The sequence below is a fragment of the Vidua macroura genome, chromosome 15, assembly GCF_024509145.1.
Source record: "Vidua macroura isolate BioBank_ID:100142 chromosome 15, ASM2450914v1, whole genome shotgun sequence".
NCBI classification, from domain to species: Eukaryota; Metazoa; Chordata; class Aves; order Passeriformes; family Viduidae; genus Vidua; species Vidua macroura.
In genome coordinates, this window is record NC_071585.1 from 14,469,078 (window position 1) to 14,492,832 (window position 23,755).

Consider the following 23,755-nt stretch of genomic DNA (forward strand, 5'->3'; position numbering starts at 1 on the left):
GCAATTTATTTTATGGGGAAAAAAAAAAAAAAGGCCATTTTTCAGACATGTTCAGGTCCTGCAAATCTTATATCTTTATATTGCCTTATGACAGGGACCCTTTCTACCTATAAATGTGAGCTTGCTGGAGCAAAGCTCTTGTTTCACTGTTGGTTTTACTTACCTCTGTTGACCTACAACAGAACCTGGCAACGAAAGGACTTTTCTATCAGCAATAGGTTTCTCTGTACACACAGCCACTGAGCACAAATGCAGGAAGGGAGGTCAGCAGAGGAGGATGGGGATGAAGGCAAAACAAGGGAGGTCGGCAGAGAGGCTGGGGATGAAGGCAAAATTGGTGTTCCACACACTCTGAAACATTCGCACACCAGAATCAGCAAGGGAGGCTTCAGCTGCCCTGGGAGGGCGAGTTGATGGAGATTCCTCTTCTCCAGTCTGAACAAACCAAGTGACCTCAGTTGCTCTTCTTATGGCTTCTCCTCCAGACCCTTCACAATCTTCGTGGCCCTTCTTTGGATGTTCCCTAACAACTTTAAAACCTTCATATATTGTTCAGCCCAAAAGGCTGAAAAATACCTCTAAGCTCGAGTCCAGCCATTAACCTGACATTGTCACTAACATTTCTCTCGTTTTCCTTTAATTTCTGTTTCCACCACAGCTGTGTCCAGCCCCCAGCTTTGCACAACCCCTCAGCGCACACTAACCCCGCACCTGGGCTCACACACCTCCGAGCCACCCTCCTGCTGCCCCAGCGCCTTCTCCAGTCTCTGCAACGAGGAAAACACCCTCCAGAGGAGAAACCCAGCGGCAGGAGCCTCGAAACCCAGCGGCAGGAGCCTCGAAACCCAGCGGCAGGAGCCGCGTCCCGGCTCTGTGCGAAGGGGCAGAACCCCCCGGAGATGCCACCGCACCGACCGGGCAGGAGGGGAGGGGGATGGGGACAAGGGCTAGGGATGGGGACAAGGACTGGGAGGATGGAGACAAGGGCTGGCGATGCGGGGCTGGCCCAGGGGACCGTGCAAGGCTCCGCAGGGCATTGCCAGCGCTCCCAGCCCAGCGAGGGGCCGGGCCGGGCCGGGCCGGGGGAGGAGCGGGGCGGGCTCAGGTGTGCCCGGCCCTGCCCTCGGCCCGGGATGCGCTGAGCGGCCGGAGAACGAAGGCAATGGAGCCGCTGGAGACGAACAGCAGCTGCAGCAACGGTGGGTGCAGCCCCGGGGCAGCGGGACCGGCCCCGCTCGGCCCCGCGGAGCGCCGGAACCGGGCCGGGACAGGAGAGGACAGGTCCGGGTCCGGGCCGGGTCCGGGACGGCGCGGCCGCTCCGGCTCCGACCGCGGGGCCGAGCCCGCCGCACCCCTCGGCCTCACCCCCCGGCTTTGGGGCTGTCCTCTGTCACTGCTCTGCTTTGGGCTTTTTCCTGGCTTCGGGGGTTCTTCTATTTTTTATTTTTTTGAGGTCTGTATAGGAATGGGGAAACTCCGGCAGCCGGCACCGCGCTCTGCCAGCCCTAGAGTGCACAGAGAAGCCAGGAGTTGGGTTTTTTTCCTTTAAGGATTACTTAATGCGGTAATCATCTCGTCCCGCTGCCTTTTGCTTGTGCCCGGTAGTACCTTGTGGAGATTTTCACCCAGCCGAGGAGGCAAGTTCCCCCCTTATTCCCCAGGAAATATTTCCACGATCAAAAATGTTTTTCCTAGTAGGAAAAAAAGTATTATTAGGGAACCCTTGGAAACTCATCTAGGAAGCCACTGCTATTTTTTCCTTTAGAAAAACGTTTATAGCCAGTTCAGATCCAAAACCTCAGCTGTGTGAGCTGGGGCCAGGGATTGCAGCTGCTTAAAATGTAAGCCAGGCTCCTGGTTCAGGAAAAATGTGGGGCCCATGCCCAGGCTCCTGACACTGCTGGGAGCAGTTTAGCCATTCCACACTCCTGCCTGCAGAGACACAAATACTTGCTCTATAATTCCTATGTGAGTTCTGGAAAAAAAAAAAATGAAGCCTTTTACTACAAAGAGACTTTTGTACTCCACCTGGCTGCTCTGTTCCTCATGTTCACAGTCACACCATCTTTACTACACTTGGAGTAAAGATTGCGATAGAAGGATGTGCTGGGTGTGGTAGGAGTGTCAGGGGAGGAAGAAACTCAGCAATTTCCCACCCCCACACACCAACACACCTTGGCCAAAGCCACAGAGCTGCAGTGCTTTTGGTGTTAACAGCAGAACGCTGTGCCTGCTCTCACTCCTTCCACATTGGCAGGACTGGGTTTGGCTTTAGGAGCTCTCAGGCATTCTGCAAATAGGTAGAATAAAACCATTAAACAGTAGAGGAAATGAATTGTCCGAGATGAATCTGATGTTGTCTTATGACACAGCTCAGCACACAGAGTAGGAACAGATGCACAGTTGCAGTGTTGGCATCACTCCACATTAAACCCAAAGTTACAACTGCAGATGAGCTGGCAGGTGTGAGGATTAGTTGGCTGGAAAGCACCAAAGCCTTTGGATCAACAAGGTTAAATGTTGATAAGGCCTAGTTCAACTCCATAACTTTGGAATTCGGTGGCAAGACTCTGGCTTATATATTTGGAAATTCAAATTATTTTTAGAGGTCCTTGTGGCCTGCCAGCTCGGTATGTAGACTCATTCAGTGTCAAAGAGATGCTTGAACTGCAGGCCATAAATCTGTCAGACAACACCCTGCCATTTCCACGTGTGAGTAAAGAGGTGTCCTGAGCTTTGGGTGTTGTTAGGGTGACAGCATGGGTGGCTGTGCAGGAGGACACCTGAATGAGCCCAAGGGAGTAGGGAGACTGTTGTTAGTCATGTCAATAATTTGGTGTTTTATCTCCAAGGGTCTCTGATCACCCTTTCGTGCCTTTCCCACCGGGTCGTGTGCCAAGTGATCAGCAGTGCTGTCCCAGCTGACTCTATCCAGGAGAATGGGACTTCAGACAGTTCCTGGATAACTCGGCTGGAAAACAGTTATGGATTCTACATTGGCCTGGGCTTGGCTGTCTTCTCCAGCTTCCTCATCGGGAGCAGTGTTATCCTCAAGAAAAAGGGACTGCTACGGCTGGTGGAGAAGGGAGGCACCAGGGCAGGTAAGGCTTCCATGGGGGCAGGAGGGGCAGGGACCACCTGTTCCTGGGACTGCACACACGATCCAAATTTCAGCACTCCTGAGACAAGGGAACACCTCTGGGTACAGTCAGTCTTCCATCAGCAATGTAAATAAGAGCTTTTGTAGATGCATCTTTGTGTGTGAGAACCAGACAGCAGTGCTATGTGGGAGCTGAGGAGCTAATTCACAGGCCTGGCATTGGAAAGGAGTTAATTTACAGTCTCTGTTGGAAAGGAGCTAATTCACAGAGCCCTGCACTGGAGGAGCTCAGCTAAAAGCAGCGTTCCCCTGCCTGGCACCACCAATAGCAAGGGATGGTCCTGTGAGATCAGACGTGTCCCCACAGCAGAACAGCGCGTGAGGCCAGGAGCAAGCTGAGTGCTAAAAGCTCTTTGAAATGGGTCCCTTTGCCCAAAGCTGCAGCTCACAGCTGTGAGCAGAGCAGCACAGCCCTGACCCCACTCTTGCTCTAAGTGAAGCACCAAGCAGCTTTGCCACCAGGTCACCGAGAGGAGGGCACAGCTCCGTGTGCTTGGATTGCGTTAGCAAGAGCGTGTGAATGCAGGACAGGCCGGCTCTGTGGGAACTCTGTGGTTTCAGAAGGGATCCTTTGGAGCTGTGTTGCACAACAACCTGCAGATAACTTTCCTCCAGCACCAGGCTCTCAGGGCGAGGCGTGTGTTTATGTGTACACACACACACATATATATATATATATATATGGATGGGCAGTGGTGGAGCAGCACTGCCTAGAGCAGAATTGCACTGTGAAATTGGACACATCCCATCAGCATTGCAAACATCCTCCAGCAGCAGGGTAAGTCCTACCTGGCAGCTGACCTACTTGCATAACTGCAAAACAGAGCAATGATAATTAAATTACTGCTGCTTCCCAGTTCTGGCTAAGAACAGTTCTTAAATAATATTTCAGGGGAAGTAAATATCACCATCCCCACTGTACTCTGTGCCCATATGGGGACACAGAGGCATGGAATGATGAAGTGACTGTCCAGAGACAGCCAGCAAAGCTACCAACAGTAGCTGAGCCACTGGGCAGTCTCGGGTTCATCTCCACCCTCTGTCACTGGGCTGGCCACACACAGCTGCTGAACATGGATGAGTTTGCTTTTTGACATTATACTTGCACAATGAAATATCAGTATTGCTTCAACTGTAAATGTCTCTCTCCTCCTTCCCTCCATGAACTCTTCCCACAGCAGAGCCAAGCAAGTAAAACAAGAGCAAACCCCTCCCTATTTTTCAGAATGTTTAACACTCTGAAAGGAATTAGAGATTAATGACAGAAAATTGCAGCTGACAGAAAGAGTTCTTGGGAAAAGCCCTGACCAAGCAAAAAGACCCTAAAACAAATAAACCAGAAATTTCTGAGGAATACCAGAGCATAACATTTGAACTTCAGCATTTATGGAGTTGTTGAGGAACCAGAAGAAGCTGAACTCTAGCAAATTTTTTTCCCTGTGTCCTGAAGTCTTCCTGATCAACTCTTCATTGCCCCTTGTCCTACCTTGCCCTGTACTCTCTCAGTCCCAGTGTATGGGACTCTCACCCCTGCTATGGGAGCACATCACTTTTCTCCAAGGCAAGTCAAACACTGCTGGTACTGACAGCTCCATCAGGTCATATTTATCAAAAACATGGGCTCTCCCTGACCCAGCAAAATCAGGGTTCACCATGTCAGCAGGCTCAAACTCCTGTGTGTTAGGACCAGAAATGGATTAGCTCCAAACACAGTCCATTCTTCCCTGTTCTTTGTCACACTCCTCCCCTTGGAATTTATCCCTCTCCAAAGGGACATTCTCATCTCTTGCTCTGAAGAATATGGTTGTTGACTCCTGCATGTGCTTTTCTTCCCCAGGAGATGGAGGCCACGGCTACCTGAAGGACTGGCTCTGGTGGGCTGGCTTGTTAACCAGTAAGTAGGAGCTGCTTCCCTGGGTTTGCAGCTTTTCCAGGGTCTGTCTCTGTGAATGATGTGTGGAACAAACTGAGTATAGTGCTTAAAGCCTATTTTCTGTCGAGCTCCCCCATCCTCAGCAGAGGTTCCTCAGGGAGAGGAGAGGCAGTGATCCATGCAGAATCTCCCTCTCATTCCTCCTGCAGCACTGGCAGGACCTGCTAGCTCAGTTTTACCTGATCAAAAGCATGAAAAGCCAGGTTTTAATAGGGCAGCTGGCAGGTCTGCCTGTGTACCAGGCACAGGGCAAACAGCCTCCCCCGAGTGCCTGGGGGCTCTGGGAAGGTTTCATGCTGCAGCACAGGGAGATAAAGAGGTATTGGTAGCACCTCCTTCCTTGAAGAAACTTGCTTTCCCTTAAAACACAACTTAAAATCTTTATTTCCTGCTTGTATCTCCTAAAATTGGACTCAAAGCTTTACAGTATCTCCTAAAATTGGACTCAAAGCTGCACGGAGAGCAGCAGATTTTACAACAGGCTGTTTCAGAGCCCTCTCTTCTGGCTCTCACTGTGGCAGGTGCAGCTCAAGGTGTCCCCACCTGGCTCTGCCCTCACTGCACAGAGACAGAGCCACACCACAGCCCCAAGGACATGGTGTGGAGGGGACAAGCAGCCTTCCAGCACTGGGAATCCCACAGCCACCCCCTCCCTCATCAGCCCCACACAGCCTGGCTGGGCTGGGGGGTTCCTGAGCCCTGACCTGACCAAGCCCTGGCACCTCCAGCCCTTCCCATGGAGGGGTTCCCTTCTCCAGGGGTGCCTCTTGTAATTTGAAATAGATTGTCACTCACTGTCTGCCCCTGTTTAGCAGCAGGATGAAACCCCCAGCATAAAACCCATTCTCCAAGTGACATAAAACCCATTCTCTAAGTGACATCTTGCTGGTTTTCAAACCCCCAAGAGAAAACACAGAAAGTGCTCTGTAACTGACTGGTATTTATTTTTCTTGTGTTTGTTTAGTGGGTGGAGGGGAAGCTGCCAACTTTGCTGCCTATGCCTTTGCTCCTGCAACTATTGTCACACCTCTGGGGGCTCTGAGCGTGCTCATAAGGTGATTTTTGTGTCTATAAATTGAAATTTACCTTTTTTTTTTCTTGTTTGCCTGTTTGACTTGTAAAAATAGACTTGAAGTGACACTAATATGATTTATTCTGCCCAAAGCAAAAAAAAAGTCTCAATGTTTTCTAAAAAACCCTTTAACAGTTGTTGTCCTTTTTGAGGGATCACTTGGGAACCATTGAATTAAGTAGCTTGCCCTTCTGGAAATGCTGGGTGTGTAGAGCAACCACATACACTGCAGGTTAAATTATTGCAAATATCTGCCTTACTTCATTCCTTATTCCAGCTCTTTAGCCACTCAGGATTGGTGGGGTTTTAATGTTTGTTTGCTTTCTTTAATTTTGTTTTTGTAATCAAGAGTACTAAAAATTTTAAAAGGTCAAAAAATACCAGGCTTGTTTTCAAACTGCCTTTCACCTGCCTTTTATTTTATAAGCTTTTAAGGTCCTCTCATATTGTTGGGTTTTATACTTCTGGCTGTTCCCAAAAGGGCTGAAACCCTATTTCATTTCTTTATTTTTAAATAGGAGATTCCTAGCAAAATACATGGCTCTGGCTACTTAAGGTTTTATAGAAAGACTGTATTATGAAATGCATAAGCAAACTGAGAGTTAGGACTGCTCTGGTGTCTTGCCCCAGATTTTTTTGGACAACAACTGGGTATTTTTCCAAATATATCTGTAGCTCCAGTACTTTTAGAGTTTCTCTTTCTAATGGTCCTGATGATTTATTTAAAATTAACATAGCTTTTTTGTTGTTAGGTTCAGGCTTTTTCTCTGTTACACTGGCCCTTGAATTAATTTTCTTGAGCACTAAAAGCTTCATAATGCTCAGCAGCTCCTGAATGATTCTGCCGACCCTGAAAAAAAATATTTCTGAAGATGTGCTAAAACATTCAGCATGTTTGCACCTTGCTGACACAAGAGCTGTGATCTACAGGTCACACCTGCACCCCTGCAGGTTCAGCTGTGATCATGTATTAACCCACTGGACTCCCAACTAATTTACACCAAAATTGTCTCCTTGTATCACATGGAAGCATTCTTAACTTTCCTAGAGCTGCTGCTCCTTCTTCAAAGGAGTGCAGAGCACCAGCTGATGTTTTTCTGTCCCGTGCAGTGCCATTCTGTCCTCGTATTTGCTTGGAGAACGGCTCAACCTGCTGGGAAAGCTGGGCTGCCTGCTGAGCCTGGTGGGCAGCACTGTGATGGTCATACACGCCCCAGAGGACGAGGAGGTCACCACTCTGGAGGAAATGACTTCCAAGCTGAAGGAGCCGGGTACGCAGCCAGCCGTGCTTTCCCTCTCGGGGCCGGGCCGTGCAAACCTCTCCCCATGCCCACCGCTGGAGTTTTGAGTTCTTCTCTCCCTGCTGCAGGTTTCCTGGCTTATGCTGCAATCCTCCTGGCTCTCTGCTTCCTCCTGATCTTCTACCTCGCCCCCCGTTACGGGCAGAGCAACATCCTCATCTACCTCACCATCTGCTCCGTCATCGGCGCCTTCTCCGTGTCCTCAGTCAAGGGCTTGGGAATTGCCATCAAGGGCTTCTTTGCTGGCCAGCCTGTGCTGCAGCACCCACTGACCTGGATCCTGGTCATCACGCTGGTGGCATCCATCACCACGCAGATCAACTACCTCAACAAGTCTCTAGACATTTTCAACACCTCTTTGGTGTTCCCCATCTACTACGTGCTGTTCACCACCATCGTCATCGCCACTTCCATCATCCTCTTTAAGGAGTGGGTCGCCATGACCGTGGTTGACATCATTGGGACAGTCTGTGGCTTCCTCACCATCATTTTGGGGGTGTTTTTACTCCATGCTTTCAAAGACATGGACGTCAGTTTAGGGAATTTACCCCAAATCCTTCAGAACGAACAACCAGCACCCGTCACCAGAGATGACAAGAACATCCTGATAGAGGTGGACAACTCCAGCATTGCCCCAGAGGATAAACCCAAAGTATTCATGCTCTACACTTAGGGTGTTACATGCAGGGGACTGGAGGTTGGGTGGGTGATGTCAATATTCTAAGTGGCAGGGGAAAATTTTAAAAAGGAAAAGCAGAAAATAAAACAAACAGTGTCTTTTCCAAAGTCAGATCTTTCTCCAGGCTTTTGGACAGGATCTCTGTTATGGAATGGGAGCAAGGGGTGTGTTTAATCCTCTCTGGGCCCTAATACATGCAGCCACTGGAAACAAAAATCCTCTAGAAATACGATAGTGCTGGAACAAAGCTCCTCTCTGAGGCCCCTTCCCTCTCTTATTCTTGGCAGGGCTGATGTTTACCCTTCACTCCTTCCCCCGGGTGGCCATTGATGTCTTTGTTGCCAGGCCTTGATGGATCATTGATTAGTGGTTTTTGTCTCTTTTTGTTTCCTTTCTAGACACTGGCATGAACTCTAAAATACACACCAGCGTCTCAAGAGGAGGTGAGAGACAAGGACTAAACGCTGCTATTCAGACTCTGCTCATCCATGTTTAATCACTTGCTCTGCAAATAAGGGGTCAAGAATATTGGTGAATATGGGCAAGACATGGTGAATTTTGCAATAGCTGCTCACTCAGGCTCAGTGGCAGGACTCAAGCCGTGAAGTGTTTTTTACAGAGACATCTTTTTCAGCTTTTGTTTTTTGTGTGTGAAGCAGTGTTAATTATTTTTATGGGAGTTTCGTTTGTTTGGGGTTTTGTTGTTTTTTTTTTTTCCCTGAGCAGCTCTGGTGCCCAGGCCTTGGTGAAGTTGCTGGGCCTGACCCAGACCCCACCTGAGAAAGGGCAGTCCTTGCTCAGGCTGGGAAGCTCTGGAAGGGTAAACCCCGTGTCAAGAGAAACTCTACCACTGTCTCCAAGTGCCTGTAAATATAAAGTATTTTTTTCCTCAGGAAATAGCTTGACCTTGGAAAACCTCCCAAATTCTTTGAGCCCCATGAGGTGTCCTGCTGTCTTCTGAGATGCTCACCTGATTATACCTGAGTGTGAGCATCACTGAGCAAATACAATGTGGGGCTTTGGGAGAGAGGATGATCCAATTTCCTATTTTAATAACATTTCAGTGCTATCTTTTTGGAATGTGGAAAGGGAAATAAAGGGTTTTTTCAAAATAAAAAAAAGTTGTAGGTTGATCTGAAAGTTTTTCGTTATTTCATCTTACCAGTGTATCCCTAAAGGATAAAGAGGCTGAGGGACAGCTGAGAACAACAGAAAGAGCATCTGGAGCAGAGTAAAACTGCAGCGACCTCCTTTGGTGGCAGAAAATAATCCAAGTCACTCACTCCAGCTTTGGTTTTGGCATCCTAATCACTGTGATGGTTGGTGCATTTTATTTTAGAAAATGGCTGTAAATAGGATTCATCTTTCTTCACTCTAGAAGTGCATTTCATTAAAGCAATCCTGCCATCCCTGGAGAAATGCCATGTAGAAAATGAAGATTTGAACTGAGGTAATGAAATAATAGACTGCGAAAGAGTATTTGTTAATGACACCCAACAAATTTTATTAAAACTAGGCAAAAGGCACAATGAATTGCATTTTTCAAGTATTTGCATAGATGCATAGAGAGCATTATTGTAAACCATTAACATGTGGACATAGAAGAAAGTGAGATGTATTTGTTATAAGTTCTCCCAAGTAATATTATCTTTCAAAGTATCAGGTTTAACATCTTTTACTCCTCCTGCAGTTCCCCTGGTCTCATTCACACAACTTGTACACGTGAAAATTTAAAAGGACTTACTTAAAACTACTTAAATCTCCTTTTGGAGATTTTTGTGACCTTCCAGCAATAAAGTTTTCTATTAGAGTTTGGGCATGTCCAGTTGTTCTCTGAGCATTGCGTGTCCAGGGGCATTTTTTGAAACCTTGATCCCATGCTCACATGAAATGCAGTGAAAATAATTTTAGTGACTTTTAGTGGCCATTTGCTGAAGGTCAGGGGTTGGAGCAGAAGTGCTGCTGCCCTCAGGGAGGGCTCAGATATGAGATCAAGTTCTGTGGTTGAATCAACAATTACAGTGTATGTACAGTCCTGCTGCACTGTAAGCAGCCAAACCTGCCATTACATACCAAGAAACAACAAGTTTGGGGGTTGTTTTAAATACACATTTTCATATATAATATACCCCAACTATTGAAAAAGACAAAGATTAGAAAGCTGTTGTTTTTTACTTGTCCTCCCTTTTTTAATAAGGAAGTTTTTTAGATTGGTTTGTTTTCCAGGCACATAGAAGGTAAGAAAAGGTCTAAAATTCGTAAGAAGAGGAATAATCTGTGAGAATTTCAAGACACGCCATGTGAACTGTTTCCTTGTGGAGAAAGAGGTAGTAAAGTTGTGAAAACTAATGTGACTTCAGTCATCCTACAGATACACTACTACATATAACTACAAATTTAATGAGTTCTTGGGGTCTATCTGGGATTTCTTTAATGAGTAGATCTTAGGAAAAGAGAACCAGCAAACAAGACTCATTTTCTTTATGCCAATAATACAGTTTCTCACATGTGGAGCAGCAGTCATACTCTTTGAGGATTTGTCCATAGTAAATCAGACACAAGAGGACTGTTGTAACTACAGCTCCAGATTTCCCTGTGTTCTCCTAGGAAGTAATTTCAAGGAAAAAAAAATCTGGCATAACAGAAGGTCTTATTTTAAAATCCTGAGGAAAAAAAAAAAAAAAAAAAAAAACACATACAAAAGCCAAACTATTAGGAGAAGAAAAAACTAAATTCATAAGGGAGGGTCCTCAGGGTCAGAACCATCAGCTGCTTAAAGTGCACACAGACAGCTCTCTCCATCCATGGCCTGGAGAAAAAACCTGGAGTAAGAGAGCTGCCCTACAAAAGCACCATGTGTTATGTTAATAGTTCAGCTGTTTCACCACCTGGGCATTTTTCAGGTAGGTTTCTCAGTGGTTTGGGAAGCGGACAGCCCATGCTGAGTTGCAGCTCAGCACAGACACATGCAAAAACATCTCCTGCTGGCGGTACCGCACGCTGCAGAGGGGTCTCAGCATTGCCTTCTGCTGAGCTTCCTGCTGGCCTTCTGCTCTGGATCTGGGCCAGAGCTGCCCTGTCGTACCTTGAGTGTGTCCTAATGACATGGATTGGAGCTCATGGGCCGTGCTGGGGCTGCTTCTGGGATTTACAGCCTTTACCGAGGCAAGACAAGTGAGTGCTGGAGGACAGAAGGGTTGCAATGTTCCTGCTGAAGAGGGTTATATGGGGAAAGTAATGAAATAAAAAATAATCCCCTCTGCTAAAGCTGACCAAAATCCACAGTGGCTCCACAAATTATATTTTCATGGTTGGCTCCCTGTTGGGGCCCCAATTGCCACCCCCTGTAAACAGAGAATAAACTGAAGAATGTTATCACCAGCTGCTCTCCCCAGAGGCAGTGGGTTCTGTATAGCACCAATATGCTCCTGCAGCTGCATGGGGGGGCTGAGGAAGCCAACAGGGCTCACATGAAAGCCCATCAAGGCCAGCACCTGCACTCACAGCTTGTTCTCCCTGGTAATACTTAAATAACTGATTAAAAACACGTGAAACCCCCATCACCCCATCCCTGCACTGGATATTGCACAACAATATTTAAATACCGTACAAACAAGTCAACCTTATGTGGAAAAGGCAGAGAGGGTCCAGCTGAGCCTGGTGTGTACCTGGGGCACCCCTGCCATGCCTGACTGCAGCCTGGGGAGTCACAGAGAGAGCAGGGCTGGGGCAGGAGGAGAGGAACTGAGACACTGTCCGTGGCAGTGAAGGTGTGAGAGTGGTTTTGGGTGATGAAGGCCATCCAGTGCCCTGTGAAGGCCAGAGCCAGCCAGGAACAGGCTGCCTCAGGAATGCCCACGGGAGCCTGGCTGTCCCATTTTCAAGTTGTTCACTGCTCCAGCTGTCCAGGCACCAGCACCCTGGGTGAGATGGAAAAAGGGGAACAGAAGAGAAGTGAGCACTGATGGAAGAACAAGCACCCTCCTCGCCCTCTCCTGGAGCTGATGTTAGCCTGTCTGCATTCACAACCCAGTGCATCATATAGGAACTCTCCCACAAGGAGGTTCCTGCAGTTTTCTCCAATTTCCACAGCTGACCTCCAGTATATTGCAGGCTGGAGACACATAACTGTGCTGTGTGGAGTGGAGATGTTTTGTGTTAAAGGGCCCAGCGTGCAGAGCACTGAACTCGGTGCCTAGAAGTCCCTTAGTAAGTGCCTGTATTCAGGATGATTTTTTGTTAAACACTCCCTGCAGAGAAAGCATATCCTTAGCCATGGCTAGAGAGGCTGGAAAGAATTTTTGTTCTTTACAGGGATCTTCAAGTTTTATGTGAATCTTCATGTTTTGCTGCTCTTCACTAACACTTCTGGGTCCCACAGCCCTTGACCCCTTTGCTCTGCCCCACTCACACAAATGCCTTGCCTGAGGAAGTGTTCAGGGCTGTGGAGGGCTGAATTCACTGATTTGCTCAACTCCCTAAATTCCTAACATGAAAGAGGTGAAAACAGAGATCCCTGCAATAAAGGTGACCAACCCACAGCCCCTCTGTGTCCACCCACCTGGGCTGTGCACAAAGGTGTTGTGCAGGCTGAAATTCCCTTCAGAGTGTTTTTATTCCCCAGGGGTGAGTGGTGCTTCCCAGCACCCCTCTCAGTGCCTACCTCTGGCACAGGCTGGAGGCGTCCAGGGGCTCTGCCGTGCCCAGGAGGCAGTGGGACAGCAGGGCTGCTCCCCTGCCAGCCTCTGGATCTGGATGGGATGGGATTCGCTGGCAGAGCTCTCTGGGGTGGCCGGGGCCTTGAAATGTCCTACAGAAGAAAGAAAGAGTTTTGAATTGAAGCCTTAAGTTTTGGAAGTAATAGGTAACCTGTGTTCCAGAGCCTTTTGAATTAGCCACATTAACTGATGAACTTCATGGCTGGAAGCAAGTTCCACAGACATACACTCACTGTTTGTTTGCCTATACAATGCCTGTAAACATGATACAGGTGCATGTTCTTGTGCCCATACAAACACACACAGACCCACAAGCAGTTATTATTTGTTTGTGCACACAGCTGTCCTTAATAGGATGCTCAGAGCATTATATTTTCCATTCATCTAATGAATTTCAGTGGAAAGCATGTCCCAGGGGGAGAAGTTACCCTCATAAGAGCCAATTGCCTGTTGTTGCTCAGGCTCTGTGCTAAGCTGCTGCCTTACAGGTGTTGATTTAACAAACACAGCTGCACTCACAACTTGGAGGGCACCCAAAACCTCTGCAGTCTCCTCAGACTATGCATAAATGCAATGCTTGATGGCTTGGGGATCTATTGCTCTCCAAGGATCTTGCCCTGTGACTCCAGGAAGGACAAGGCAGAGTAAATTCCACTGACTGCCAGGTCTGAAGAGCTCCTATAGGAATAGCAAGAGAGCAAATCTGGCAGATGCTGCAAACATCCAGGAAGGCAAATGAAACTAGCAAAAAGTGACATTAATTATTTCCCCTTTGTCTTCCCCAGCTCGTGGCTCTCCACGAACCCAGAAACAGCCAGGTTTCTTGTGGAAATCCTATGAAAAGTGTTCCATCTCCTAAGGCTGACTGAGATAAAGAGACTGGATGTGCTGGGGAGGGAACACAAAGGAGATCATGGGGAACTTGTCAACAAGCAGCTGGGAAGGATACCTATTCCTTATTGACAGCACTCAGCTTCCTGCTTTTGTTTTAGTTTTCTTTCCTGCTGAAGTGCTGGCTGTTCACAGGAACAATGGAGCTAGAAACAAACCCCATTTGCTAAGATTTTGCTCTGTAGGGTTTGTTTTCCTCTACGTCCTTCAGAGAGAGACTGCCTGGGAACCAGCCTCCTGCTACCTGCTGTAACTGGGCCCTCTGCTTCTTTGCGGGCCCCAATATAATAATATTGTTTTGCAAAATGAGTTGAAGTCAGTCTGAGTGATTTACCATCTTTCCAATAAGAATGTGGGATCCATAGTAAGTTTAGAACAGAGCTGCCAGCAAAAGAAATAAATCTTCCCTTTTAACCTTTAAAATAACCCCATGGAGAGGAAGCTCACATAAGATGGGGTCAGTTTGGGTCAAGACAAACAGTTCCCCCAGGGCGAGAGGCCTCACCAGAACAAACCTGCCATCAAAGAGCATCTACAGGATGGCAGCACGACTCCATACCTGAGAGGTTGGAGGTTTGGGAGCAGGAGGTGCTGGCCTGCTCGGGGGTGTCCTCCGGGGAATGTCCTTGGGCTGCGCCGGCCCCACGGGCTGTCCCCCGCTGCAGCTGTGGCTGCCAGGGAAGGTGGGTGGCTGCTGCCTGCTCATCTGCAGCCCTGGAGCTTGCAGAGAAGGAGGTTTGGATGGGATTTCAGGGAAGCCAATCACCTGTGCAGAAAAACCACAAATCTTCATGTGTTTCCACTTCAAACCACCCTTTATACTTGCTGCAACGCTTCTGAGGATGTACGTGAAGTCTCTGAGCCACAGAGTAGAAAATATTGCCTGCAACTCCAGTATGTGTTGTGCATGTCTGGTAGGTGTTGATTAGATGGACTGGGACAACTTGGGATCATGAGGCAGAAATGGAAATCACGAGAACAGAGTAATCCAGGCATCAATGTGATAACAGAGGATCTTGCATAAAAACCCAGGGTTTGCCATTTCTCCAGTTTTGAGACAGAGGATGTGACAACAGAGGATCCAGTGGGCGAGACAAGCAGCCACACAAGCCTGGTCAAATCCCAGCTCCTGCCTTTGAGGAAATCACTAGGAACAGGTGCTACACTCAGCTAACACTGACTTTCAGCCAGGGGTGATGTCTCTCCTTTTCCCATCCTTTGATAAAACCACTCCCTAACCCCAGTGTGAGGGGAAACGCCATCCCACACCTTGGGGCAGCTGCATCTCTGCCCTGCAGGTGGAAGGACCCTGCCCCTACCTTCCTCTGCTGCTGGGGGGTTCTCAGCTTGAAGGCAGGGTTTGCATGCCCAGCTCCAGAGGTGTCACTGACAATGAAAGAAAGAAAAGGGTGTTAATGTCTTGATATGTTTTCTCATTTATTTTCCTGTATTTACTATTTTATCTTCACTGGAGTGAAAAAATGAGAAGCCACTAGTGCCTATACCAACAAATCAATTTAGTGACATTCCTCACAGCATTTGCAATGTCTCTTCTGTCCTGGAAGGAGGGGGGACAAGGAGACAAGGCACAACACTGACAACTTACCTGAACGGAGGTGTCTTCTTTAGAGAACAGATGGCAAATTTATTCCAGCATTTCAGATAATAGAATAAAAACAAGATTCCTTTGAGAAGGAGAATGGGAGCCAGGATTGCCAGAGCTATCACAACCGCTGAAGAGCCTGAGGGCAAGAAAGTAGAGTTTGTTAAATGGAAAACTCTCTGCTCCCAACCAACTCAAGTCCTTCTCAAGTGGCCCCAAGGCAGAGCTGGTTCCTCTCACCTTCAGGCAGAGGGGGACCACTGTCCAAGCTGCCTCCTGTCCCCTCCTTGTTGCAGAACGGGGGGGCCCAGCCCTGGTTGCAGTGGCAGTTCTTGTTGTTGTTGCACACCTGGAGTGGGAAGACTCAGAGATTCAAGTGGAAGCTACTAAGAAACCTGCAAGTGAAAACAAACTAAGCCCTTGCTGAATTAAATACTTCAGGAGAGATTCCAATGGGAGCTGAGTGCCTGGAAACTCTTTTCTTCAGGGAGTGGAAGCAATTTGGGATAAACTGCCCTAAATATTACCTTTTGCTATGTTTTTTCTTTAGTCTGTTCCTTTTTATTCAGTCTAAACCAGGATATTTTTCTTTAAGATTACTCCTTGTTTTTAATTTATTGCAATTCATATCCCTCCAACAGACCTCCTTAAATCCTATGTCAAAAGGACATTCATGGACAAGCTAATGCATCAAACAGGAAAGAAATATTCAAAAATGATAGCCAAGAAGCCAAAGTCCAGAACAAACCTAAGGAAGGTATCAGAATTGAGCTGAACAAGCAGTCACAGAAGAACAGAAGCCCATCCTGCTTCAGCCAGGAATGGAGATGAGAAAGAAGACACTTACTCCATGCCCATGGCACTTCTTGCTACAGCTCTCAGAATCAAAGATGATGGACATGTTCTGGCAGCGCCCCTCAAAGCAAACCTGCACAGAAAGCATCCAAAAAGTCAGTGTTACTTCTCTGAGTTATCTACCATGTCACTGCCTTTGGCTGTTTTGTGACTTGTGACTTGGAAACAGAACTAATTAACTCTCTGGGCAGAGTAACAGGAGATGAAGTTAACCTGGTTCCCAAGCAAACAGTTAATCACTACCCCAAATCCCATGTGAAGGCAAGTCCATGTGAATCAGAGAGAAGTGGGAGCTCACAAGTGGCCACAGCTTGGCCATGCCCATGTGGCAAGTCCCTGAGGGAGCTCTCACATGTCTTGGTTTCCATCTGTGTCTCATCTTTAAGCGAGACAACTTCAACCAACTAACAAATCCCAGATTTAGCACTGGCCCTGAACTTCATCTGGCAGAGACATAAAGCCTTTGGTGTGCGTCTTTCTCTGAAACCTCCAAGGAATTATTTTTCTAACAAATACAGAAATCTCCTAGAAGAGCATTAGACATAAAAAATTAATAGCTTGACAACCACAAAGCACATTCTGGGTGGAAAAGTGATACTCTGAACCTCCCCCAAGCCACTCCAGGCAGAACTGTACCTACATGATGGCTCCCACACTTTGTTCCTGTCAACACCAAGCCAGGGTCCAGCATCTCCTTCTCCTCGCTGTCGGATGTGTACACGTGGGTCCCGCGGCAGCGCTGGGTGTTCACAGTGGTGTCTATGGGCACTGCATTGGGCTGCAGGGGTTTGAAAGCCGAGCTCTGGCACTGGATCTTCCCGCATTTAGCATCTCTGATTTCAAAGGAAAGGCTAAAGTGATTATTCCTGGCTTGCTGAATGTTTTGCAGACATGAGCTGTAAATGTAAATTAAAGCAGCAGTGCTGAGTCATTGTTAAATGAGCAGGCACCTCCCCAAGAATTATCTGATGGATACTGATGGTACCACCCCACAGTCCCATGGATGGGGGATGTCCCCATGGATGGTCAACCTCAACAAAATCAGAAGTAAGACTAAGAAATTTTTGACTCAGTTAGAAAGCTACATTGATCTTATGGATTTAAAAAAAATCCCTCCTTTTCTGTTGTTTTGGAAGAACATCAACTAGATGTTTGAAAATGGTGAACCAAAACCTTCAGCTGTAAGGGCTCCAAGTCCCACAAGGATGCAGCTGGCTTCCCAGGAGGCAGAGGGAGGGAGTGAACCAATGCATGGATCAGTTTTATCTCCTGGCCCATAATTTTGTAACATATAAAACCATCTTCTCCAGTGAGCAACCCTGGGCTGCCACTCTGCTTTGTACCTCACGTCACACTTCCTGTAATTCCCGTAGATGTCTTTCCCACAGTTCCCGTAGATGTCTCCAGCAGCATTGACCTTCTCAAAGCAGGCGTCTGGTGCTGGCTGTGCTCCTGCATGGAAGAGAATCAAGTGGCTGCTTCATCTCACCCCATGCCAACCACTCACTTGTCCTTTTCCTGGAATGGTTGGAGCATGGGAAATTTTTTGCTGCCTCCTCCACGTGAGTAAGGCAGGAGAAAAGGCCCCTCAGACTCTGCTGCTGACAGCAGGTATGGAAGGTACTCCTGCCTTGCCCAGGGTGAGGAACAGCAGGGTGAGGAGTAGCAGGAGCAGAGCGTTTGCTGGTTCAAAGGCCAGCAGGTTGTGTGCAGGCAGTGTCCTTACCAGGCCCCCAGAGCTGCACACACTGGTCCCTGTAGGTGAGGCACATGCCACTGTAGCAATAGGCCTGTCCCCCGTCACAGGGAGCCCCGTCGATCTGGTACGAGTTGAGGGGGCAGAATGGGGACTCGCCAGTGCAATATTCTGGGAGGTCACAGAGTCCTGACCTCTTCCTGCAGGGAGTTCCTGGAGACATCAGCTAAAAAGAGACAGTGGGGAAAGCCTAGAATTATTGCTTGGCTCCTCTGTGGTTTCATGTCTGTAGATAAGGCAGAACCTTGCTTGTGTCACTTTGTCCTCCTTGTCTAAGTTTTGAGGTCAGCAGTGATTTGTGCCTCTGGGACTTCATTAGCTGTGTGAGCTGTGTAAAATACAATTAATGACTGCATCCCTTCCCCAGGGAGCAATGAGGTCATGCACAGAATGTAAGGCTGCCAGACCTCATGGGGACACTGATCCATCTCACTCTACCCTAGGGTAGGATCCAATTTACCTGAACCATTCCTGACAGATGTTTGTGTAATCTGTTCTCAAAACCCTCCCTGGTTGGGAAGTTTGTTTCTGTGTTTGCCTGTCATTTCTGCTGGAGACATTTTCCTGATGCATAACTTATGTCTCCCTTGCTTACAAGTTTACTCAGTTCATTCTTCTCTTGTCCACCACACACGTGGAGAACAAAGGGAAATCACAGTTACATCTGGGAGGTTGCTCCAAGTGAGTCCAGGTGGATTTCTGGAAATTGTTTTCCCCATTTTCAGGATAGGTCAGTAAGAGCATACAGTCAACGTGCAAACATAAAAATGAGCTTAAGAGAAATGTTTGCCCATGTTTGTTTTTGAGTTAATTTGTTGTTAAGTTTGAGATCTTTGGCTCCAAAATCAGAAACACATTTTAACCAGTCACTATAAGGAAAGCTGAGATTTAAAATTATACTCTTTGCCAGCAGTTCTTCAGCAAACACCAGAGCTAAAGGGATTCAGCTGCACCCCAGAAAAGAGGGTTCAGAGCAAACACAGCATCCAGCCTAATCCCTGGAGGAAGTGTTTGCTCCATGAGCTCTGTCTAGATTTCATCTAGAGCCAATGGAGACAAATATCATCTCTCATTTATGCCTCAGTGTTTAAGAGAGGCAGTGTGACTTCATACCAGCAGCACTCACAGCTCATCTTAAGATATCACAGGAGTCAATTTTATCAGCCCCAAGAAAGGACCCCACTAGTTTGATTACACTCATGGCTAAAGAAAAGTCAAACCAAGTGAGGAGTTAAACTCCACATTTGGCTGTTTTCTCCCCTTCCCCCTCCAGTTTCCAGCCTCACATTTGCCCCCCTGTTATTCCCTTTCCTCTCAGGAAAACCCAGAGATCCCACCTTGCACTGGTGGCAGCAGCTGCCATGGGCACATTCAGCCCCGGGTTTCAGGGAGCAGGTCCTGGGGTCACAGCAGGGGTTCCTGCAGTCCTGGAAGACAGTGAGATGCAGCAGAGCTCACAAGGCAGGTCTGAGCTGGCACTGAGGTGTTCTCACACACAATGGATCACACACAAAGTAAAACCCTCCCTTCCAGGTTATCTCAGGGTACCCAGCACAAGCTGAATGCCAGCACTGCCCAGCCTCCCTCTGATGGGCTGATGGGATACAACTGCTTGTGCTTATCACATCTGGAGAGTCTGGGCTGCTGCTTCCAGCTCCCTTCTCTCTTCTGAGGCAAAGGATGGATTTGCAGAAGTGAGGTGCAGTGCTGAGAGAAGGCCCATCCTTAACAGGAGTGGAGCCATAGGTAAAGTGAATTTATATATGAAACTGCAACATCTGGAAGAATGTTTTCACTGAAAGGGTTGTTCAGCATTGGGATGGGATGCCCAGGGAGGTGGTAGAGTCACTGTCCCTGGAGGTGTTCAAGAAATGACTGGATGTGGCATTCAGTCCTGTGGTTCTGCTGGCAAAGTGGTGATGGGTCACAGGTTGGACTTGATGATCTTGGAGGTCTTTTCCAACCTAAATGAATCTGTGATTCTGTCACCTAAAATCGCTTTTTCATCACCTCTGTTCAGCCCTGGACCACACCATCCCTGAGTTCTGGGTGGATTGTACCACACACTGTGAAATCACATGTAATATTTTAGAACCTTGATCTACATTTACATGCAGGGAAGATATTTTTCGCTCCTGCACAAAGAAAAGCTGATTACAAATCACAAAACTGTATTTGCAAAATACATAATAAAAAAAATAATGCATCCCACTAAACCCCAAATGGTTGGATCTGAACAATTGTTACCTCCACCTCTCCACAGTCACACTCCTCCCCCTCTTCCAAGTAGCCATTTCCACATTTCCCTCCACCATACATTCTTTTGGTGTCTGGCATGTTGGAGAGACACATCCCTCCACCAGACTGCAGATACTTCTCCAGCTCTTGTCTGTTGCACTGGTTGAACACCTTGGGGAATGGGTGCCTGAACACAGACAGGGTAGAAAAACATGAAGACAGGTCTGGGCAATGGTTTAGAGAAGCAAAAAGAAGCACATGCAAATCCTGACGGGTGCCAAAGGACACAGGTCTCTCCCTGAAATTCTTGGAGTTGTGCTAAAGCAGGTTGTGATTTCCTGTGCCTGCACTACACAAGTGAGACTGCACTGCAAGATTGTTTAATAATATGATGGCCTTACAAAATGAGCTTTATAGAACCAAAATATATTCAGTTATATTTGACTGTGATTGCTGACAAGAATGGCTGTCCTCTCCTCTTCAGTACTGGAGCTGTGATTTATTCCCAGCTGCCTGAACAATCCTGAGAATCCAGCAGTCAGCCTGTGAGCCTAACAGCTAAAAATAATATTTATTTTTTCCCATCCACCACCTCATTTTGAAGAACGTGAATATTGTTTGTGACATGATTTATTAATTTCTGTGGCTACAATGCCTGTGCACTCTATGTGTGGCTGTGCATGTGTGTGGATGTTGTGTGCTCTACTTGCGTGCCACTGTGCTTTCACTTCTCACCCAAATGGTTTTGGAGGAAATGATGCACATAAAAGAAGATGCCTATGAAAAAACAAAAATCTATTTAAACAGAGGAAGGCTTGATAAAATGGTGAATGTGGCTTTAAGTGTATGGGTTCATCTGGCATGTTTCGTGACTGCATTGTAGAAATTGTTATGTTTCCTCATCCAAAATCAAATTCTGAATACCTATGGGGTTCTAGAGCCACTCTTGCTTCCCCTTTCTCTCAAAGACTTCTTTCCTGTAAAATACAGGCTCTGTATTACCAGAAAACCAAGGAGTATTCATAAGAAAAGGGAACAGGAAAATTTTCCTTTTGCCCGACAGTTCAGAGCTCCACTTTCAAATGCTGCCGTTACCCACAGCCAGTCTCAGGCAGGAATTAGTTCCTTGGGAATTAGCAAATTGCTGCTGCTCCATGACCAGGGTTTGTCCAGCAATATTTTGTCTACAAACACTGACTCCAGCAGGCAGCAACAAACCCACTTACACTCTACATTTCTAGCTCTTACTCCACCAAGGCTCTTGTAGCAAAGCCCTTTACATTCCTCCCTGAGCCCATGAGGATGAACTCACCCCGTTGCAGAAGCCATGATGCAGCCCCCATCTGCTGCAGGGGTGCTACAGCAGCCAGCAGAATCATGATTCATGCCAAAATTGTGTCCCATCTCGTGGGCAATGGTAGCAGCAACACCAATGGCATTATCAGAGTGGTCCTGTGCAAGGTCAAAGAGGCACGTCAGCATTTTTCCTGTGCACCTCTGGGTCAATGGGATGAGGGGAACTTCTCATTTGTACATGTAGAAAATATCTACTGAATGTATTCCTGCCTATAAGCAGGTGAGTGGAGAACTTCCCAGGAAATAATTTCTCCCTGGGCTTTAGGAGACATCTCTCCTATGTATTCACTGCTAGCAAGAAGCTTTATATTGGGGGTTGGCAATTACTTACCATGTTTACTCCTCCTGACTGGAAATCAGAGCACATGGCCATCACGGGAGCCAAGCCTACTGTGGTACCTTTGAAGGGCACACCCCTAAAATCAAACCAGAAAGAGCATGAATTGGCACTGAGGCACTCGAGGAGGCAGGCAGAGAAATGCACCCTGCTCCCTACACAGTGTCAGGGGGACACATTGTCTTTATAGTGTCTTCCAGTGCCGGACATCATAGCAGAACTACAAAGCCTTTAGGTCTGTTTATCTTGGACTGCTCCTCTGTTTTATGGGCCAGCCAGACAATCCTATTTTTTATAATGGTTTGGTTCCAAAAAATGCTCCTGCTGAGCTTTGCAACAAGCACAGAAAACACTGTTTCTGGATCCTTAGCTGAATACTGTTTGTGAATACTTAATTTACCATAAGCCTGATATTTGCCAGCTTGGGATCTGGGGACTTGAGGGAGTAGTAGGTAACACCTCTGAGGTGCAGCCACGCTCTGCTCCTGCCTCTGAGCTGGAATTCTGCACTACCCTGACAGCATCTTTGAAATGGGAGCCCTGGAAATTGGTCTCAGGACATGATCAGATGGAGAGGAAATACAGTAATGTTAAAGGGGAAAAAAACCCAACCAAAGAAAACAAGGAAAAAGGCTTTGTATCTCTGCATTTCAACCCTACAGGTCCTCTGACCCATCCTGGTGGATGAATTTCCATGGAAGAGGTAAGGGGATCTGGGAGCTGCTGCAAACTTTTCTTCCAATGCCATTTGTACTGCTGGCCAGGCTGGCCCTGATGGGATCAGTGGCCCATCAGCCACAGGCCATCATCAGCTGGCTCCCAGCACCAGGGCTCTGTGTGTCAGTGGGATGGGTTAGGAATTAATGCTTTCCACAAAGCCACTTTGAATCCTGGAAGGATATCATGGTACAAACTGATTTCCCACCCACCCAACCCACTTGTCAGAAACAGGAGAAATGAGCTCACGTGATTAGTTGGGCATTATCATGTTTCCTGTGCAGCCTGTCTTTGCTACTCCAGGCCAGAAAGGACTTGAGGGTGGAGTAGGGATTCTCTGTTACATCACATTTATCCCCATAATTCCAGATCTCCAGCCCCACCAAAGCAATCCGGATATTCAAGGCCCTGTAAAACTAAGATACAGAAAAGAAGAGATGATAAAATGAGGACCACAAAGTTATTTTACTGTGTTTTAAATCTCAACTATGTGCTGCGAATTGCTACTAGAGATCCACATGTACAGAGAAGATGCTTCCTCTGGAAATGCATTTCAGCTTAGTGCTGAGCTCTGCAGACAGAAATGTGCAACCACCTAAACTCAAACTGAAACAGAGACATCGAGCTTTCATTTCTGAATGGTTGGCAAAAATAATCTGAAGAAACAAACATTGAAGACTGACATCATGTTTTATCTTCTAGTAGTCAAAATTCCTGAAAAGAGTAAGGAAATAATCTTCTGCCATGTCAAGTACAAACAGGAGAAGCATTCATGAGTAGCAGGGTGAAGGGAGTGGTGGAAGGAGTTTAAGGGGAGCAGGAGGGGAGTAGATCTGAAAAGTAAGGAAGTTTTACTTCAACAGCACTAAATACCACTGCAGGGATGACTTCTGAAAGCTCCTTCCAGCTCTACTCCCCAGGTTTTCTACCATTTCAAGTGAATACCTCAGTCCCTTTTCAAAAAGTATGACTTAGGTAACAGCTTTTACAGAGTTGTAGTAGAACACAAGGTGCTCATGCTGACTCCAAGGAATGGAGATCCTCCCACCCTGTTCTGGATTTGCAGCAACACAATTGTTTGGCAGATGCTCTCCCCAAGTCACCGGGGAGAACTGCCAAAAAATTATTCTCTCTCCCAA

At 47.2% G+C, this 23,755-nt stretch overlaps 2 protein-coding genes across 2 annotated transcripts in view; one reads left to right on the top strand and one right to left on the bottom strand.

Moving 5' to 3' along the window:
• Nucleotides 1–1,162: 1,162 nt before the first annotated feature.
• On the top strand, nucleotides 1,163–8,139 carry NIPAL4 (NIPA like domain containing 4). The gene is made up of 6 exons (XM_053991496.1): nucleotides 1,163–1,199; nucleotides 2,853–3,101; nucleotides 4,998–5,054; nucleotides 6,058–6,148; nucleotides 7,276–7,436; nucleotides 7,535–8,139. Exons 1-6 carry the CDS (start codon nucleotides 1,163–1,165, stop codon nucleotides 8,137–8,139), a joined length of 1,200 nt encoding a protein of 399 aa, XP_053847471.1.
• A 1,497-nt stretch (nucleotides 8,140–9,636) lies between these two features.
• ADAM19 (ADAM metallopeptidase domain 19) overlaps nucleotides 9,637–23,755 on the bottom strand; it is a 32,382-nt gene continuing 18,263 nt past the window's right edge. Inside the window, exons 9-23 of the mRNA XM_053991318.1 lie at nucleotides 22,866–23,032; nucleotides 21,894–21,978; nucleotides 21,519–21,658; nucleotides 20,216–20,393; nucleotides 19,306–19,395; nucleotides 17,939–18,134; nucleotides 17,556–17,664; nucleotides 16,853–17,045; nucleotides 16,205–16,285; nucleotides 15,598–15,706; nucleotides 15,361–15,496; nucleotides 15,074–15,140; nucleotides 14,314–14,520; nucleotides 12,809–12,955; nucleotides 9,637–12,065 (exon numbers count right to left, since the gene is read on the bottom strand). Of these exons, the coding sequence (XP_053847293.1) occupies nucleotides 11,991–12,065; nucleotides 12,809–12,955; nucleotides 14,314–14,520; nucleotides 15,074–15,140; nucleotides 15,361–15,496; nucleotides 15,598–15,706; nucleotides 16,205–16,285; nucleotides 16,853–17,045; nucleotides 17,556–17,664; nucleotides 17,939–18,134; nucleotides 19,306–19,395; nucleotides 20,216–20,393; nucleotides 21,519–21,658; nucleotides 21,894–21,978; nucleotides 22,866–23,032 (1,980 nt within the window). The 3' untranslated portion in view covers nucleotides 9,637–11,990. The remainder of the gene's footprint in view (nucleotides 12,066–12,808; nucleotides 12,956–14,313; nucleotides 14,521–15,073; nucleotides 15,141–15,360; nucleotides 15,497–15,597; nucleotides 15,707–16,204; nucleotides 16,286–16,852; nucleotides 17,046–17,555; nucleotides 17,665–17,938; nucleotides 18,135–19,305; nucleotides 19,396–20,215; nucleotides 20,394–21,518; nucleotides 21,659–21,893; nucleotides 21,979–22,865; nucleotides 23,033–23,755) is intronic.